Genomic DNA, 20035 nt, shown 5'->3' with positions numbered 1-20035 from the left:
TTTACAAAGAGATATGGATAAGACCACACTGAGACCCAGGATTTAACTGCAGACAACAAAAGGCGTTGAATAAAGTCAACTGGACTTGAAGAAATTTTTGCAGACGTTTTGGCACTCACCCGAGTAGCTTCTTCAGTTCTTAGAGAGTAGTGGGAAATTGAGGTTTAAGTAGGAAAAACTCTGTGGGTACACCCACCAGAAACTTGCTTGACCCGACAGCAATGTGTGCAAATTGCACTTATTGTTCTTTTTTAAAGGATAAACATTCTCCTAATTTACTTCTTTGCACTAACTCAAATGAGCTGTTGCTACTTATTCTGTCACTTGTCCAATGTTTGAGATCAAATTAGGTTGTAGGGTTGTTGCCTCCCCCAAACTAAAACAAGTTTGACACCCCTGGACTTAATAAAAAGAAAATAGATTTTTATGATTTTTTTTTTTTATTAATGAATTTCATTTAGTAATGGCACATGATAGTAGTAGACAAATTTGGCAAGGTAATTAATAGGCAATTATGTACAATCTATTATTAGTGCAAGACATTAATGGTCTAAACAACGAAATGCAAGTAACCAGTTCAACAGGCCCCGCATCTGACATCTGACACTGTAGAGAAAGCACAGGTGCAGACAACAAAAGTAACAATGGTTGATTTCCATTTAGCTTCTGACTCACTGCCACAGCTTACTTGAACAAAGCAATTGTTAACATTAATGGGGACACCTATGCTTTCCTTACAACCAGTCAAAATGTCTACTGTGGGAAAACAGTCCATGGCAACAAAAAACATTTTCAGAAAATGATCATCCAGATCTTCACAGTATTGTTCTGAACTCGTCAAAAATGAAACTGGGCACATGAGCTTCAGCCACCTTCAGAAGACAGAAAAAAAGAGAAACATGGGTTACTACTATGGAGTAGAAATACAAGGTATAAGGATTATAAACAATTATAACAGAGTGTTATTCGGGATGTAGAGTTTGCTTTGCAATATCTCACAGGTGCAGGTTATTAGACCTGAAAAACCAAAAGAAACTGAGGTCCAGTTTTCCCACAATCCTCCTTTCCCACAAGTATTGTGAAAATGGTCATTGTGATTTACCATCTTTATACAGCACATCTATCAGTATTTATCATGTGAAAGTTGTCCTACCTTCCGTGACAGTTTTGTGTACTTCACATAGTCTTCAAGGAACATCAGAGCCCCCACCACATCAGAAGGCATGTCAGGGATTTTCTGACTATAATGGGATCAAATGGAAACATGCATTTAAGTTCTTGGGTTATGACAGGATGCATTAAGTGTCCAACAATAAGAAACAAGATATCAGCGACTAAAATCAGAAAGAAGTCTCTTGTAGTACCTTGTGCACTGCTCCATGATGGAGCGGATGAACTGGCCAATGAGAGCCAAGAACTGCTGTGTGTATCTGGAGTGGAACTGTTTGAGCAGGGTGAGCACTCCAAGCACTAGAGGAGGCCAGTCAACCGGGTCTGTTGCTTTCCTGCAGGTCATTCCTGGCAAAAACACAAAAACAGCTCTCAATCATCATAGAACGCTGGACTGACCTGAACTCTCAAGTGTACAATCAAATCAACATCAACAGTTTAACAAGAGATATGATAGAGCACAAGTTTGTCAATGAAAAAAAGGAAACTTACCTTGGTTTTTGCTGTACTGAAGTTTAGGCAGCTGAGCAATAATAAACAGGAAGTTGATGATTGGGAAGTAAGGGAGGCGCTTTGTGGTAATGTAGATCTGAGTGAAGTATAAAGAGAGAGTGTATAATTTTGACTGATGGCAGATCAGAACAAAGGCTAAATTTTCCTGCGGATCAAATTCAAACCTTGTTGAGTGGGTTGTGAATGCCCGCGGCCTCCAGGTAGGCAGTGATCTCATACAGAAGAGTGTTGTCCTCTTTAGGGTAGGGCAGGGACGGGTCCTGGTAGTGGGCCTCAATGTCTGCCAGCAGAGACCTGAGTAAAAAAAGAAGAAAAAGTGCTTGTCATTGGTTGAATATCTTTTCTTGAAAGCCAACAGAAATCTAATATTTTGTGAGAGCAATTTTAAAATAAAACAACAACAAAATATAGAGATAGTGCTAAGAAGACACTGACTTGTTGATGTTTTCCAGGGCAGCAGCCAGATGTTTGGAGTCAAACTTGCAGGAGTAGTTTAGTTCATTTGCAATCTGCTGTCTGAGAATCTGCATCTGACCAACCTAAAAAAACAACAAAAACACACACATTATGTTAATGCCGTCTATTACTCTTAATAGCAAATTTGCATGGGAGAACAACATGGACCATTACCTTCATGATGGCTTCCAGGTATGCACCCCAGATCTTCTGGGACTTGGCCACAGCATTGCTGTACACTTTGCTGGCATTGGCTACAGCGACAACAAACAATGAAGAGATTGTAAATGAGGAATATAACACATCAGATCAGTATTAATGATTTCTTGTACCTACCAACAATGCCTTGGATTGGGTTTACAGCACCCAGCATGGTTTTCAAGACATCCACCACAGCTTTGTCCTTCAGGATGGTCTTCTGTAGCATCGTCAGGAAGTTCTGGTGACACAAAAAGATGGTAAATATACTCAGGTAAAAGCACTATGAGCACAGAAGATATTGGATTTCATGGTTTTATTTTTTTTTAACCAGTCTGAGATCTGTCTTTGGGGCTTGATTACCTGAAGTTCCTTGACAATCATGAAGCAGAGCAGGCGGTCCAGTCCATTGAGGCCAAATGTACCCAGAGTGTTCTGGATCTCTGAGAACAGCCTGTTGTTGGTCACCTCGTGGTGGCTCTTAATGTCGTACCAGGTGTTCATCTGATCGATGTAGCATGTTAACCTATATGAAAACATTTCTCAGGTTAGATTTGGCCCCTAGATACAGTATGCAACCAAAACGTTTTATCTCCATCTTCAGATTCAAGCCTAGTTGTTCTATTAATAGAATTTTAGCAACAAGCACTTCAGACATACTTTGGGTCAGTGATTCGGAGGATTTCTCTGCAGAGACGTCCAATGAAGGTGGCAGACTCATCCACAGGGGGAAACTTGGGAATAGGAATGTGGGTGGACTGGTGCACACTCTGCCAATCCTGGATCTAAATACACGCAAAGACCGAGCCAATAAATCATTACTGATAACCGGCCAATCAACCAGAGCATTTCCTTCTGATTACACAGGGATGAACAGTGCATTTATTATTCAGGCATGCTCACAAAAACTGTACAAAGCATGCAAATGGAGTTCATCCCAACCTTAGTCCTGAGAAAACTGTTGCACTCCTGTTCCACGTTGTAGTTGATAATGCGGGACACTTCCTCCTGCCAGATCTTAAGGCCATAAATGCTGACGTAGTCCTGGATGTACTCAAACGACCTGTAGAAGCCGTCCATGGTGGCTGCCATATCCTTCAGCTTGGGCATCAGTTCACTGGTCTGAGACAGACGAAGATTATATCCTGGTTTAGTCTCGTGTTTTATATTTCAGGTTATAAATAGTGGGCCAATAAGAATGTGGTGTTGGTTGTGTTCATTTTACTTCACATAAACCAAAAAGGCCAGAAACTTGGAGCCAAGACTGATAATGTTATAAAATACATATACAGGTATCAGCAGTTACCAGATCTGATGTCTCACCTTAGCCTTGGGGTTGAAGATTAAGCCTTTATGCAAAGCATAAGCAACCCTTTTCACCAGCTCCTTTCTGATGCCATCCTCCAGTAGCTGCTTAGGATCCACCTAAAACATCACAGCGTGTCAACAGCCAGCACCAAGACCCTGAACGCTGGAACAAATGAGAATGCATGGATAAAAATGTGGATGGAAATCTTATCACAGCGTTTACCTTAATGATCCCGACCAGAGTAGTCTTCATCATCAAGATGCCCTCAGTGAATATAGAAATGTCGTGAGTGAGTTTCGCCACCTGCGGTCACATAAAGTGAAAGGATATTTAGGAAAAGAAATATCAGGAAGAATCCAAAGAAAATTAAATTAAATCAGTTTAATAATAATGTATTGGGATAAACTAATTAAAAGGTATTCAACAACAATGTTGGTAAAAGAGACATTTGCATGAACAAACTAGAACTGAAACTGAACTGTTTCAATCCATTCAACAAAAAAATGAAAAATGCTACTTCACTAGTCCAAATTCTAATTAATGCAGTTCAAATAAGCTTCTCAGCACAATCTGTCTCCACATCAAGCTTTCATTTCTCATTTGTATTTCACATCAAAAACTGCGGGGTAGGATTGAATACTGCTCAGAAATGCAGAGAATACAGCAGATGACTTGACATCAAAACAGAAAACCATGTGGCCTCTGATCTACATTCTTCATTTAAAAATTTATCTGGAGTATTTTTTATTATTATTCTTTGCTTCAGGGACGCTCTGAACAACGCTCAATGAGCAGGAGTCAACCACAACAGTTGTTTTACTTCATAGCGAGCCCCCAACTGGGAGTAGTCCTTCAGCTTGTCCTTGTCCAGCCGAGTGGGCACCTCCATTATGTCATGGATCTGAAGTTTGATGATTTTGGCCAGGGAGGTGAACATGCTCTCTGGGATAATTTGCAGCACCTGGGGGCATAAATAGATAAATAGATAAAATACCAACTCTGACTTTCAACATAAATCTCATGTAGTTTCAGAGATGATAAGGCAGGGTGGTCTTAAAACATAGATGGTACATGAAGAAAAGTCTTCCATCATTAAGTCACACAGCGCGCAGCTGTGATCTAAAGGTGCACATCCACCACTGGTACTTCCTTTTTGGCAAAATTAACCCAAACATATGGTGCTAGGACCGTTCGTCATTACTGTAGCTGCTACTGCACAGATACTGCACAACAATGGGCAGCATGCAGAGTAACTTAACACATCTTACTGTACCTTTCTGACATAAGCCACCAACTCTCCAGAATAAAACTGCGAAACACTCAGCAGGTCAGCACTATTGGCCTGGTTGATACGCAGCAATGGAAGATCCAGAGCAGACGCCAGCTGGTCACACAAACACAAAATAATTGTTTTAAAATCTCAAGGAAGGTTTCGTATCAAATCCCAGTTATGGGAAATCTTTTATTAATTCTTATTATTTTTTTAACAGTGTGAGCGCGTGTTGGACACACCTTTAGAAACGTAGCTCTCAGCTTGGTGACCATGGACGGGTTGACTCGGATGCTCTCCTGCATAATGGATGTAAAGCTGCAGAATAAAACATAAGCCAGAAGAAACTGGTTAAATGGAGTGAGTTATATCAAAGTCAAAACAGCAGCAGCTCGGTGGTGTTTCTGATGGTTTATGATACAGAAAGATAAGCAGAATATGTAGCTGTTTTTTTAACTCTCTTCATAGAAGTGAAGAGCTATTAAGCTGTGATGGCAAAAAAAAATATGCCAGCAAATATGTTATTCGTGAGTTATTCAAACTTGTATATTAATGTTTGACACCGTGCAAATTAATATGGACAACACTTTGTATAAAGATTGTAAGCACCTGTCAATTATCTGCCATGCGTAGGACAGGTCTCCAACTATCTGCATGGTGATGAGGACTTCTTCTTTGATGTTGATGGTGCGGATCATCTGGTGCAGGAACTTCCTTGTGTCGGCCAAAAACTGACAGACCTGCAGGTTGGACTCGAGCTGGTGGAACTCCTGGACCTGAAGGCCGAGAGGAAAACATTTTGTAGACATGCATGACTGTAGTGGCAGTGTTATTGTCTTAAAATACCTTAAAATAAAAAATAAAATTAACAAGGGGATAGTGGCTATCTATATTCCAGCATTTGCAACATTTTTATTATGTGTTCCTGTTTAAATTTATATCCATTTAATAGCAGTTTAATTTATTTTGCTGCCATTTCAAATGTTATTCTTTGATTTCTCATGAACTGATGACTTGAATTATTAAATCATTTTAACTCGAACATGAAGCAAAGCAACTAAATCCGAGTATTAACACCTATAGCTTAAACTAAAGTAATGTGAAAATGAAAAGTCATGGTGAAATTACCACCAATTATCCTGCTCACCTCAACGAGGGCCTGAATCAGCTGAACTGTCTTCCTCCCAGCAGCCGTAGAGTCCTCGTAGTTCAAAGACTCGATCTGCTTTGAGATTTCCCTGAACCAGGCCTGTAAGTTCTCTGTGAAAGAAGTGTGTGCAACAATGAGCCACAAAATGTTATCATCAAAGTGTGTTCAAGTGGTCATTAAGCAAAACATGTTTGTCTTGTTGGGCTAAAACGTAAGTATGACTGATGTCATTTTAATCCGCCTCTCTCTCTGCTTTGTGTACCTTCATGTTTTCCTGCCTCTCTCAACACCTTTGAGGTACGTTTAAGCATTTGCACGTTGATATAATCCATGTCAGCATAAAACATTGCATGGCTGCAGCTCCTGTGGTCAAAACCACTTGTTTTCTGAGTGTGTAATCCATCATCTCACAGAGGCCGGCAGCATGACTCACCGTTTTTCTCCACCCTGGTGAGAGGTTTGACACCAGAGAAGACTTCGGCCAGCTCAGTCATTCTCTCTGAACCCTCCTTCTTGTAGCTCTCCCACTTGATCTGCTTCTCTGACAGCATCTGCTTGAACATCTGGAAGAGGGATAGCACAGATGCTAAGTCACCAAGGAAGGATTAGCGAGATGAGATGTGTAATTAGAACATCACATTTTTGTCCTGTCTTAATGACATACTGGCTAGCCATATGTTGTTGCACTGTATGCTAATAAGCAACAGGGAGGACACGCCTAACAAGAAGCACGGTGTGAGGAATTAATCAGGTAATGATTCTACACTCTAACCTTGTCTTGAAGAGAAGAAGTACAAAGAGTACAAATTTCATTAACATCACCCGTACTAAAGCTTCTCTTCCACATTTTTCCATCCTCATTGTCGTTATTGATGAAGGAGTCTCACCTCTTTGAGTGTGAACTCAAACTGAGCCGTGTCAAGCAGCAGCTGGAACAGGATCCTTGGGTTGTACTTGTCGTTGTGCACCTGGTCCTTGATCTGACGCAGTCGCTTGTTGTTAAGATCATAGGCTACGAGACACAAGACGTTTGAGTAAAACTGCAAATCAACAGGATGTTTATATTAACTTTCTAGACGGCCAAGTTTGGAAATATAGGTTATTAAACATATTTCTATAGGAGGATACTGCACAAGAACCTTTCATTCATTCAATTAATACATAAAATGTGAAAATAATTACTTCATTTTTTAATATTCCTTAACTTTGACATGTCTGGGCATCAGTTATAAGCTCAAACACACTTTAGTATTTGTTCTTCCCCAAGCTACTGCACATTAAGGTATTTAAAGAAAAAAATCTGCTCAGTATTCTCACCTGACTCTGCAGAGTGCAGCATCAGCCAGCGAATAGCGACGTTACAGTCCCTCAGGCAGTTGAGTAGTTTGGGAATGTTGTCCAGGATGATCTCCTCCCTCAGGAAACCTTCCTTCAGCAGCTGCTGCACCTGAGGCCTGAGGCTGTCCATGCTGGCTGCATACCGAGTGGCCTAAACACGGTGATGATAGCGATGATTTGCTTCTGATGATTAATGGGCAATTAATTATGCATACATTCGCTATGAGAGGTTATTAGGACGGCTGGAAATGTCTACAAGTGACAGAGTTAAGAAAGATCTTTCAACTGTCTTTTCACAGAAAGTTGAAAAATTTCCGAGTCCCCGCTTTATTTGACCCCCCTGTCTTTTCATTTAGATTCTGCACAGTCACGTTGACGCACTTACAAATTCTGTGGACACAGTCACCTGTACCCGCATGAATAAAATAGATTACCGAAGGAATATAGATTAAAGAATCGGAAGACTCTGTGACATTGAAGCTAATCCATTTTTTAATACCTGCTCTTTAATGTTCGCAGAGTCCAGGGTGTAGTTGAGAGCAGTCTTGGCAGCTTTGTACGGTTCCCAGGCCTCCACCAGGTTCACTGTGATCCCCATGTAGATACTGATAACCTGCAGGCAGACAACGTAAACACTTAAAACATAACTGAGACAAAGCATGACATTACACTCAGCTCCAATCCACCGGCACGACAAAGTACAGCTTTAAAAATCAAGGACATCCAGTGAACAATTCTATCTTGCAGCAAATGTCTTACCCAGTTATCAGGGAAGTATTTGTCCACGATCTCCCTCATCTTGGCCTGCTGGGTCTGCAGTATGGAGGGGCTGAAGTAGAGGCAGACGTACAGCATGGCTGCCTGGTTGGCCAACGCTGTGCTACGATGCTCTGGTAGAGGATACGCAGAAACCTGATGGACAGGGGAAAAAAATTTGTTTTTGTCTCAGGAAGTTCTGCTACACCCATTTTTCCTCATTCTCTGTGTCAAATATGTCTTTTTTTTAATGACATTAAATGAAGCTTACTGATACTGAGTATTGTGAAAGTTATTTCAATTAACAAACTAGTCTTAAGAATTAGAAAATAGTTAAAACGGTTTAAAACACAGATGTTGAACTTACTATCACGCAAGATAAATAAATCCGCACACGGGAACCATGATTGGATCCATTTCAGGTATTTTTATCAAATAATGACTTGGCTACAGAGAATCATTTTCACAGCTTTCACATCTCAAAAAATCTCTAACAAACGTTATTTGAGGCGACGACATTTGCTATTTATGTTTCTTTATAGGTTTATTAACTGTATTTAACAAAAGGCTTCTCACTTGGTTGTAGATGTCGTCCGAGCGCAGCCTCCCAATGACCATGCTGATGAAAGTGGCACTGATGGGAACCCTCTGGAAGTAGCTCTCCGGGTAGTTGGCCGGTCTTTTAGCTCCAGGCTGGCTGGAGTAGCCAGTGCTACGCAAGAGCTTGCAGATGTCATCCAGGTTGGAGTCACCTGATGAACGTGCGGCACTAAAGAAAACAGAAAAATCGTATTTTTGATACACATCAAAAAGACAAATTCTTGCACATGCTGTTTATTATGACATAAACTGCTATAAATTCATTGTGATGTAAAATGTTTCATTCCATTCAGCATGGCTCTGCGTAAAGCTTCAGTGTGCATGTAACCTATGTATACGTTAAGTAAATGCCCCAACGTCTGTGGAGGGCGAGCTCACTGTCAGGTGAACTGATCATGTGAGTCACAGAGAAAAGTCAATGCAAGGGAGTGTGTGAGTCACAAGTGCACCTGTATCTGTAATAGGAAACCAGCATCCTCTCTCTGACCTCCCCTTCAATTTTCTGATCAATAACCAGCAACATGACTCCGTACAGATAGAGAGCTTCACACTGGGAGGAAAAAGAAAACACAATCAACCTCTGTAATCTCCTTTCAGATTCTGAAAATCAGTGCTGCAGGAATTTAAGGCGTTAGCTTGTGTGCAAGGTTAACTTGCTTTGTAGCATTACAAAATAAAAATTAATTTGTACTTCTTGTGTTACTTACCAGGAGCTGTTTCCCATCCTCATTCAGAAGCACAGTCTCCAAGGTCTGTTGAATATAAACACCCTCATAGAGGTCATCCAAATATCTGTAAGGGAGGAACAAAATAATGTAATAACATCTTTTTATGCAGAGTTTTTTCATCACGTTTTGTTGGCTTGAGAATTACGAAAAAGGAAAAGAGTCTCCCTCAAGGTCAAGGATTATGTTTATTTACTGATTTGAAAGGGAAAAGATAAACACATGATTTTGTATTCTGAACTGAAGTAAAGGTGATATGAACTAAAGCCCCAAACAGCCCCACACTGTCTTACCTGTTAAGATCAACTATATATTTGTGGACACTCTCAAAAGCCAGATAGAACCTCGAGAGAATCTCAATGTTGTTTTCTCTAAACTCTTCATCCAAGTCCTGAAGCTCAGGTTTGGCTTCCAGCTTCCCTTCGTAATACTCAGGACCCTGGAGAGGAACCAACACAGTGAAACACGGCAGCCGATCAAAGACCTATCTAATACAAACACTGATTAATTAAAATATGAATGCATGGTGTGCCTAGTCTGCAGGGTTTAGATGAAACAATTTTGGGAGTGCTACTGCAATTCACACCTTGAAGTAGCTGAAGTCGCAGACAATGTCTCCATATTTCTGCTGGTCACTTTTGTCCTTGAGTCTAAAAACCGAAGGGACGAAGTCAGAGAGCCGCAAGAGCTCTGCAATGATGGCATTTCCTCTGGAAACTATCCTGAGGATGGCCTGGCCACACAGGTTGTTTTCTGCCAGGAAGTCCACCATAGTGGCCGGAGAAGGAGGAAGAGGAGGAGGGGGAGGACGTAAAAACAGGCGCACGTTGACCCTGCGTTTTGTTTTTGTTTTTTTGTTTTTTGTACAGAATTGTCCAAGTATTCCTGGAAAAAGAAAAAAATATTTAAAACTCTTTCCTCTGTGTTCTAGTTGTTGTTTAAGAAAAGAGATTATTTCAGCTACCGTACTGAGACGATAGTGTATGCACAGCTTTCTCAGTTATTTTAAACACATGCTGAACACGATAGCCTTCATTAAATTAAGATTTAGAGCAGGACTGTAATATTCAAATGCATTCATTTTTATTGGTGTGCCAAGTCAACTGGCAAGAGAGAGTATACAGACAATGTGTTTGGTTGTTAGGAGTTCAGGTGTTTATTCAGACTGGGATGTGTCCATGACTGAGTCTTCACAAAGTAAAGAAGTACTGTAATATCAGATCTGAATTTCTTGAAGTGTGCCTGACCAGTACCCTTTTCCATATCATATTTCTTTTTTTGTTTGTCTAAATAAAAATATGCACTCCAGCCCAGAGAGACTATCTGAAGAAGTTTGACACAGGAATAGAAAAATTATAAAATTAAATTAAATTAATTTAAATTATAATAATTCTGTTTCTAACTCATGCAGCCAAACACAGCTGTTACAAGCTGTCGACAGTTAACTACATTCATTTCAGAAAATGTGTAGCAAAAGTAACACATTACTTCTAATGGTGTTTTTACACAGTCAATTACTCGCGTGCATAACGATAATTTAACATGTTTTTAGTCTTAATATGTCTGAGCATTTTAACATCTTCCAGCTTCCTTGGAAATAAATAATATAATTGGCGGAGTTTAGTTATTATCTAGCTATGTATTATAGCATCAGCACCAAGCTAACGTTAGCATGTAGCTCACTAAAAGCTATCTACCTTCATTAAGCATGAAAGACGGACGACACGTGAAATGTGGTAAACACTATTTGACGTTTTTGCATGTTAATGTCTGATTTAAAACTGTGAAGCATTTTTAAAAGTGTAAGAGTTTAAGCTTAAATATACTTGCCTCTGTGGAGCTCCTCTTCCCTGTTTACTTCCTCATGACCAATCACATGACCTGGCTGCTGCTGCTGGGTATGTTGGATTCGGTACCGTCAGCGCACCGGCGACGAGCGGGAACAACTTTGAAGCAAATATACCGTACTCCAGGAAATTTTATTTCATCATAATGACATAACGCAAACTGGTGACTTTTAAGCAAGTCTAGATAATGAGCTAAATAATGATTAAAAGGTCGGACCAGCCTCCTCTGCAGCCAAGTCAGCGCGATCCTCAGAGCACAGATGTGCGTATTGGCCTCTAGGTGGCGACAGAGATCCACTGCAGCCTCAGTTGATATATCTCGCCGCTGCTCCGCCACACTGAGGTCATGCGTGAGCAGATTTGTGGCTCCACAGGGATGCAGTGATTTTGCAGGGCTCAAGTATGGAGGAGAAATTAAACCATCCTACTGCCTCAGAGATCAAACCACAGGGAAGACGTGTAAAATCCACAAGCCTTCAAATGACAAAATATCCTCCTAAAATATACTCACTACCCATCGTAATCCGTATAACAAATAATAATTAACTCTGCTTGTAAATGCTGGAGCTTGCCACACAGCGACTGACACATGACAAACACGTGGTCAGCATGGATGAATAAGCATCTGCCCCCACGCTTCCCGCAAATTCTGATTGGATTGGAGTTTTATGGCCAATAAGTCTAACATGACTGCAGCCACTTCCTTTAAGAAGTGTGAGCCAGAGGTTAATAACATCAAAAGATGAGAGATGTTTGTTTGACCCGTCACCCCTCTGCACGGCTCTGTGGTTCATCTCAATCCTGAACCGGTGGATATCTCTGTGTCCCCATTATTCCCATCTTCCCCATCTTTCATGTGGTAAAACTGCTCAACATCTTTTGATCCAACACTGCCGCATTATCTTAATTGGGTTTTATCTTTGACATGCAGAGGATTGTCTGCTTTAGGGTATTTTTACACATTATCTTCAATGCTTTTGCCTTTTAGTCATTAGCGCAGAGCGGTGACTGATGGGGAAAATGTGAGACGAGACGTGTCACATATGGCAAGGTGAGCTTGAATGGTTTGCGTCTTATCTCGCCGAGCCACCGGAAAGCCATTATTTCAATGCATTTCACAGCGGGGACAAGAGAGGGAGACAGACGAAGACAGGTGCAATTTAGATTCATAGCTCGCCTGCTCATTGACCCGGCTGTCCACAAACTACACACTGTGTCCCTGCGGCCACTGGATTTATTACCCGTTTACCGTCACGCCAAGGTCACGTTCTCAGCGGCACCTGGGTCAGCTATATGGGCTTCCTGGGAAGCATCATGAAAGGCTTTCGCTAATGAGGTCTCTTATTACATACCTTCTCTATTAACCTTCCGGAGCCATGAGGGTTTTCTGCTCTTGTTATCCTGATTGGTCTTCATGGGCTCCCATTGGAGAATTGCTTTTATTGTTAAACACAGTGTTGTTTGTTGTGATTCATATGCGGGTGGAAGGCACACTACAGCAACGGTGCGATCTGATCCAATGAAATAATATTCCAGACATGTTTGGTATAGTCGTTTAGCCATCAGGTGCAGAGCGACCAAATGACCCTGATGTCTCTGCACATTAAAATCACTGACAAGTCTGGTTCCCTTTCCCTGAGCTGTCTGGTGACCATTAACAGTTTGGCCAGGTAACAGTAGTCAGTGAAACTCTTAACTATGACCTACTTTTCCTGTTAAAACCACAAAATCAAAAACCCCATTGTTATCAAAAGAAACTCAGAGATTTATAAATCGGAGGTCTGTATTCAGATATCTATAGGAGGGTAATTTAAAGCCCTGGTCTGGGTGCACAAATGCAAGGACATGGATGTGTTTGTGTGTGTGGTTTGTGTGTGACTAGATGCATTAGCAAACACGCACGTGTGCATGCATGGCCTCAGGCCCCGTGTGCCCTTTATTAGCAGCAAGTTGACTCTATTCAGCTTGACTAGTGATTAAACCTTTTCATGCCTGGAACTTTCACACCGCTGTGAACTGTGTGAGGTGATTAAAGGCTGCTCAATTTGTAGTCCAGTCCCACTGCTATTCTTCCTCATTGATCTCATTTCTGGCCCTTGAAGAGAGAGCCGCTCACTGCAGGCTCCTCTCATCGGAATAAGGCGGGTTGCAGACTGCCTCGCCATTGATGTCTCTCTACGTCGGCGCAATTATTTCACAGGCATGTGCCAAACCAATTTGCTGCTGAAATTGGCTGCCATGTATGGTTGGTGTTTAATACCATGCATGTTATGTGTTTATTGTTTATCGTCATATAACCCAGGGTCTGAGGTTTTTGTACGGAATAGATTAAACACTTTGCAGACCTGAATTGTGATTTTGCGACCATGTAATTAAGATGGACTCCGCCGAAAAATGTGTCCACTTTCAGTTTGTGTGCAGTATCAAGTGTACGCAGCTAAAAACACGAATGGAAACTATAGAGGGAGCAGAAAAGGCCAGGAGAAGGGTTATTACATCGGTGGCGGTAGATGCCAAAAACACTTCCCACAAGGAGTAACGCGGCTAACAAGTGGTTTCAAGACAAATAGCAGAGGCTGATTGTGGTAATGCTCTAATATCAGATTCGATCAAGCAGCAGATGTCTTTTTATTGCAAGTCATTACCGCTGTCATACTTATTAGCATATAAATGGTTTCTAGGCCTGTGGAGACCTAAAAGTTATTGCATGTGTAATTGAACCTGATCTCTGCTCTGTGATTGAGATGTTAAAACGCACACGCCGCCACACACAAGGTGCCGAGCGCGTTGTGTGCATGCATAAATGCTCCTAAATGCACCAGCACATGAGCGCTTTTTATGCTCCTCTCCCCCATTAAATTTATTGTTATATCTTTCATAATATATGAACACAAACACCGAAGACAAAGAACAATAGGAAAGAGAAAAACGGTCGTAATTATAACATCTGTTCTGGTAATCAGGATACTATTAGCACATTAATCTCCTGCAGATTGTTTGTAGCACAGATATATGAATAGCAGATGGGATTTTCTTTCTCTACATTAAACATTGCTGTCAGATGCTGAATCCTTAAATTTAATATTTTAAAAATTCTTGAGGAAGGTAAACACAAATGCGATGCTCACCAAACCACTGGATGCAAATGGAAAAGAAAGTATTTTGCTTTCTGCCCAAGGAATTTTCTCCACTCTTCTTCATTAGCAACAGAATATTAGTTTTTATAGAGCATGGTAATTCACTCTGATTTCTTAAGTGGGTCACGACAGGGTGAACGTGTTCTGTAGTTGCCACTGAAATTCATGTGTAAAGGTCCTCCTGACTGTAGTATATCAGAGTAATGACTTCTGGGAACAAGAGTAGATACTCACATTAAGTGGATTTCACCTCTCATTGTGGGCTCTTTATGTTAGATTTGTTATAATGAAGTTCAAAATGAGGCAATAAAACCTTGAGATAATGGAAGAAGATCCCTCAGATTCTTTGTTGAAAGCATACCACGGGTGGCAGCGTCACTTTGTTGGTCTGTCAGTACACAACTCTGGTAACTGTTACAGCATCTCCACAACTATGGAATGGATTGCTATCAAATATTGCAGCCATAAATGTTGATTTTGCTGATCTTTATTCATTTAGTGTCACCTGAAAGTCAAAGATTTGGAGTGTTTAGCTAACAACTCCATGTATATACATGTGCTGCAAAATTCACTGATCTGCCATAACGTTAAAGGCACAAACTGGTGAACTGATGACTTCTGGGGTTGTGAGTTTGATGTGAACTGAACATTGTTACGGACTAACCATTTTCCCATGGCAACAGGAAGGGGTAAAAGACCAGGGCGCCTTCTTCCATTGCTATGTGGGACAATTTTGATGCTCTCATGTCCACTGTAGGCACCATAGGACGTGGACGAGGGTCGGCATCGACACCTCTAACCGTTTCAAAATAAACTGTGATGCTCTACGGGCTCTGACACACCTGTCAGAACCAGTATCAAAATTTTCAGCAAGTTGAGCTTACAGTGGCTCTTCTGTTGGATCTTACTCCACAGGCCACCCTTCTCTCCCCATGTGCATCAGTGAGCCCGGGCCACCCATGACCCTGTCATCGATTCACCGCTTTTTCTTCTGTGGAACAATTTTGGTAATTACTGACCCCTGCAGACCAGGTTCACTCCAAAAGAGCTGCGGCGCTGGAGGCAGTCTGATCCAGTCGTCTAGCCGTCACAATCAGGCCCTTGTCAGAGTCACTCACATACTCCCACTCGCCTAATTCTTTCTGCTTCTAACATTAACTTTGGGGACAAAATGTTTACACGCTGGCTAATGTTTCCCTACCACTGACAGGTGGAATGACAACTAGATTATTAGAAACATCACCGGTTATAATGTTATGGCTGATTGATGTACAGTACAAGATGTAATCGGTATATTAAGGATCAGAGACAGGGATCTCAGTGAATGAACGGCTTTTACTAAAAATCATGAATCTGTAACTGCATTGGGGGGCCGGATGCCATCGCAGCTGTCATTGGGCGAGAGGCGGGGTACACCCTGGACAGGTCGCCAGCCTAAAGCAGGGCTAACACAGAGAGACAGACACCCATTCACACTCACACCTACGGCCAATTTAGAATCACCAATTAACCTTAACGAGCATGTCTTTGGATGGTGGGAAGAAGCCGGAGCCAGAGCCAGAGTACTCGGAGAGAACCCACACAGACACAGGGAGAATATGTAAACTCCACACAGGAAGGCCCCAGGTGGCCAATGGATTCAAACCCAAAATTACAAAATTATAATCCACATGCAGCAGGTCCCCTTATTAACTCAAAATAAATCCTGTGACATTCATGACTGGCAACCAGAGTCCACTCTCGAGACTCATATTCTAATTTCACAATGTCTACATGTCAACGCCTCTACAGCTCCTTAATTTCCAGATTGCATCTAGTATGATTCCTCGGTACCAAACTTTAAGTGTTATAACGGCTTTCCATTTGTAAGGGTAATGTGCAGGACTAAACTGACCCGCTAAACTAAGCTAAATCCAGCTGCTGGCATTGGTGTCACGTTCATTGCATATATTCACAACAAAATAGTGAATAATATATTTATACCTAAATATCAATCTAGTCCTTTCATTAAAAAAATATGTGGGGGGACCATTAGACTAAAATATAAATTCAGTTCAATTGAATTCTATTCATATAGCGTCAATAACAATACAAATCGCCTCAAGACGCTTTACAAAATCTGGCCTGAAACCTCCAGAGCAGCACGAAGGTGATGGTGGGAAGAAGAAACTCCCTTTTAACAGGAAGAAACCCTCATATGGAGAGACCAATCTGCCTAAGGCTGGCCAAGTAGAGACAGAAAAGAGAGAGCAGGAGAAACGAGATAAACATGCATCTGACTAAAGCGATCACGTAGAATCTGATGATGTTACATAACAGTTTGAGAACACAGCAGGTAGGCAGGTTGGGGAACTCATTGTGGTAGGAGTGGATAACTGCAGGCCATGAAGACTGGACAGGTTGATGAGACCACCAAAACAGATGTAATTTATGGAGCTCCACAGAAACACACAACTCCAGGCCAGACACACTCACACAGCAGTTAATATTCTACACAGTAGTAGCACAGAATCGCATGATAGTAATAGAAAAGAAATTATATAAGAAATTAGAAGACAGGGGCTCAGTGCCAGAGAAAAGTGAGTAGAGGACATGTGCTCAGTGCATTGTCCCCCAGCTGCCTGGGCCTATCAGTCCAACCCTAAACTAAAAGGTTCGTAGAAAAGGAGCCCGACCTTAAAAAAGTAGCCAACCCAAGCTGGGAGTTGGTTCCACTGAAGAGGAGTCTGACAGCTGAAGGCTCTACCTCCAATTCTACTTTTAGAAATTCTAGGAATCACAAGTAGGCCTGCGCATCCAGACTGAAGCGATCTGTTGGGATGATACGGTACAATGAGCTCTTTCAGATATGATAGAGCTAGGCCTTTAAAGGCCTTGTATGTAAGGAGGAGGAATATAAATTCAGTTTTAAACGGAGTCAATGAAGAGAGGCTAAAACTGGAGTAATGTGATCTCTCTTGCTAATTCCCGTCAATGCAATCCACACGACTTATTCCCACAGGAGAAAAAGGTGCCAGACGTTTAGTATGTTAAGCATACTTACACTTAATACCTTGAGGGCGATCATCCTGGCCCCCTCTGCGTTGAGAGACAGACATTCGTCACATGAACCTTTCGTCTCGCTGTTCGCCTTGATAGGCTCAGATGAGATTTGTGCATTTCAGTGTCAACACGGATGGATGAGGCTCCCCACCAAGGCTGTCAGTCTCAGTCGGGAGGGGACATTAAATTATCACATCCAAGGCTGTGCGCTACACGACAGAGGCACTCAGCATTTAAAAAGCCACAAATGACTGTGCATGTGTGTGTGTGTGTCGTCATGCGTACGCCTGCATGGTTCTCACACATACCACGCTGCTTTTACCCTTATAAGTGAGTCTGCATGTGGAATTTTAATTCCAAATCTGCAGTGTATTACAGCAAATTAATGACCTCAAAATGTACTCAGAAGGAAATAATAAATCTCCATTTGGCTGTTTAGTTGCTTGGCTGGCTGGGAAAACTATGCTGACCTGGGTGCATCCAAATTAGATATTGGCATGGTTGGGCGTATTACACAGTGGGAGTGCTGCTCTGGCTCGGTCACCCCGCTGCTCTAAATCTGGCCAGTGCCCAGCTCAGCAAACACAATGTAACAGCAGGCAGTCTGCACCTCCTTATTCTCATTAAGCTGCAAATAATAGCAAAACAAAAGCAAATCATTACCATTATTTTTTATGATTTTTTCCCCCACTGCCTGTTTGTCCTTTCCTCTGTGATATTGTTGGTTTTACAGTGAGGCATCCAAATAAGAACAAAAATAATTTCTAGCACAAGTGTGCATGGATGGAGCACTTAAAATAACTAAATCCACCGCTTGTAAACAAAACACGTCTGATCATGTTAGTGGCCGAAGCTGAGAAACATCCATCTATTGACATCAGTCACCAGCAGCAGTGGCAACCCCCCCTCCCTCGTAAATCAGTTACAGGGATGAAAGAGCTGACATGGATGGAAAGAATGCCACGGAGCAGCAAAGGGGATGATAGAGAGAGCAAAGAAAGAACAAAAAGGAGAAAGTAGAGAATGAGGAGGTGGGCATCGTATCCCTCCGTGTCTTTGATCAGTGGTCCATGGGGTACTGAGGCAGTGCAGATAGCTGGTCCACAGCTTCTGAGGAACGCAGCTTCACATTCCTCCTTGCTCTTTCTCCGCTTCTGCAAAATCACTTCGAGTCTTTCAGACCACAGCAGCTGTGAAAACACATCACGTGCCAGAAAAGACCTGCCATTGTGCTGCAGGTCCTCATTTACTGGTGTGCAATTCGTCTCAGGGAAAACTCTAGTGTGTTGCAACCTCGTGTTTTCTAATATATTTGTTATAATTTGTCCGAGGATTATGAATATCTCCTGTTGTTTAACGCACAGTTGAGGAATCTGAGTCTATGTTCATCGACAGAGTAGCACTGCAGTTTCCTGTCTCAAATCCAAGGGTTTGTGAAAAGAAACTTCGCTTCATCTTCTATAAGACCCAGAACTGTCAAGGAACTGTCCAGAGCAGCTGTTTATTTTTTGTTTGTTTGTTTTGTTTTATTTGGTCTTTTAAAATACGTAGCCAGCCCGATGTAAAGACTAATTTGCGAGAGGATTTGCACAAAACCCCCTGCACACATCTTTTATTCCAATATATTTTTCTTCCTCCAGTTTCATCATACTAAAAAATGCAAAAAAGACACACAACTCTTGATTCTATCTGGTTAATATGAAAACTAAATAAAATACACATAAATTACAGTATAGCTGATGCAGTTGTGTCTATTAATATGTCCTTGGCACTTAACTTCAACTAAAATAGTAGAAATTAATAAATAAAATAAAACAGTGCTAATAATGGAGCTGCAAATTATATCATTTTGTGTTACAAATATTATTCAGAACATTTTTGGAAATAGCAATTACCCCTTGCAGCCAGCTTTTAAGTCACCACAGACAAGAAGTCCCGGAGGTTTTCGCAGACATGAATTAAAGTTGTAACATCTGCAGTTTCCATGGCAACTGTGCAATCCCAGGCAGCTGATAAAAGACAGTGTGATAGGATCAAAAGCTCCAGAACAACTACAAAATATGCTTTTTTTTAGATAATGATTTTGCCATATGTTAACTTTTATCGTAGCAGTTGGACTATTTGTAGTTACGCATGCCTAATCCTCGTGGTTCCCCGCTCAGCCAATAAAATGTCTATTGAAGAATAACCTTTTATCTCAATATTTTATTTGGTCTGATGAATGCAATATGCAAATATTTTTTTTTTTTTTTTTTTTTTTTGTGTCCGTAAAAAGTCCCTGCAGGGTATTGCCTTCCTTTCCTGCTGCCTGAGGGTTCTCTCTGAATGTGAATGGGTGTGCGCTGGAAGACCCGCCCGACTGGGATGTGACGGCAGCCAATGGGGAGGCAGCGTGCGCCGTGGAAGAGCGTCACATCATCATCAGCAGCAGTCGTCGTGGTGGGACCGTGGGACGGGCCGGCCTCTGCGTGGCTTCTAGTGATGGGGGACTCGGCTCATTTCCGAGAACCGACTCTTTTGCCAC

The 20035-nt window shown here is 41.6% G+C and overlaps 1 protein-coding gene across 1 annotated transcript; it reads right to left on the bottom strand.

Moving 5' to 3' along the window:
* Window positions 1-427: 427 nt before the first annotated feature.
* washc5 (WASH complex subunit 5) lies at window positions 428-11578 on the bottom strand. The gene is made up of 29 exons (XM_047599296.1): window positions 11316-11578; window positions 10072-10370; window positions 9779-9924; window positions 9468-9552; window positions 9210-9310; window positions 8737-8929; window positions 8164-8316; window positions 7904-8017; window positions 7384-7555; window positions 6954-7078; window positions 6500-6629; window positions 6064-6176; window positions 5526-5692; window positions 5159-5234; window positions 4920-5030; window positions 4467-4607; window positions 3869-3949; window positions 3661-3762; window positions 3280-3459; window positions 2998-3122; window positions 2701-2863; window positions 2476-2578; window positions 2314-2393; window positions 2119-2222; window positions 1848-1977; window positions 1663-1759; window positions 1365-1518; window positions 1154-1241; window positions 428-872 (listed from the first exon to the last, which is right to left on the bottom strand). The coding sequence occupies exons 2-29, from the start codon at window positions 10255-10257 to the stop codon at window positions 816-818; spliced, it is 3477 nt and encodes a 1158-aa protein (XP_047455252.1). The 5' UTR covers window positions 10258-10370; window positions 11316-11578; the 3' UTR covers window positions 428-815.
* Between the last annotated feature and the right edge of the window lie 8457 nt (window positions 11579-20035).

This window comes from Mugil cephalus, chromosome 11 (genome assembly GCF_022458985.1).
Source record: "Mugil cephalus isolate CIBA_MC_2020 chromosome 11, CIBA_Mcephalus_1.1, whole genome shotgun sequence".
NCBI classification, from domain to species: Eukaryota; Metazoa; Chordata; class Actinopteri; order Mugiliformes; family Mugilidae; genus Mugil; species Mugil cephalus.
This window is presented reverse-complemented; position numbering and strand designations above follow the sequence as displayed.

Excerpts from the sequence above, each read along its gene's own strand:
- washc5 (XM_047599296.1), bottom strand. The coding sequence starts at position 10,257 with ATGGTGGACTTCCTGGCAGAAAACAACCTGTGTGGCCAGGCCATCCTC. Across the intron at positions 9,553-9,778 it reads TATATAGTTGATCTTAACAG|ATATTTGGATGACCTCTATG; the intron begins GTAAGACAGTGT and ends CCTCCCTTACAG. Across the intron at positions 9,311-9,467 it reads AGGATGGGAAACAGCTCCTG|TGTGAAGCTCTCTATCTGTA; the intron begins GTAAGTAACACA and ends TTTTCCTCCCAG.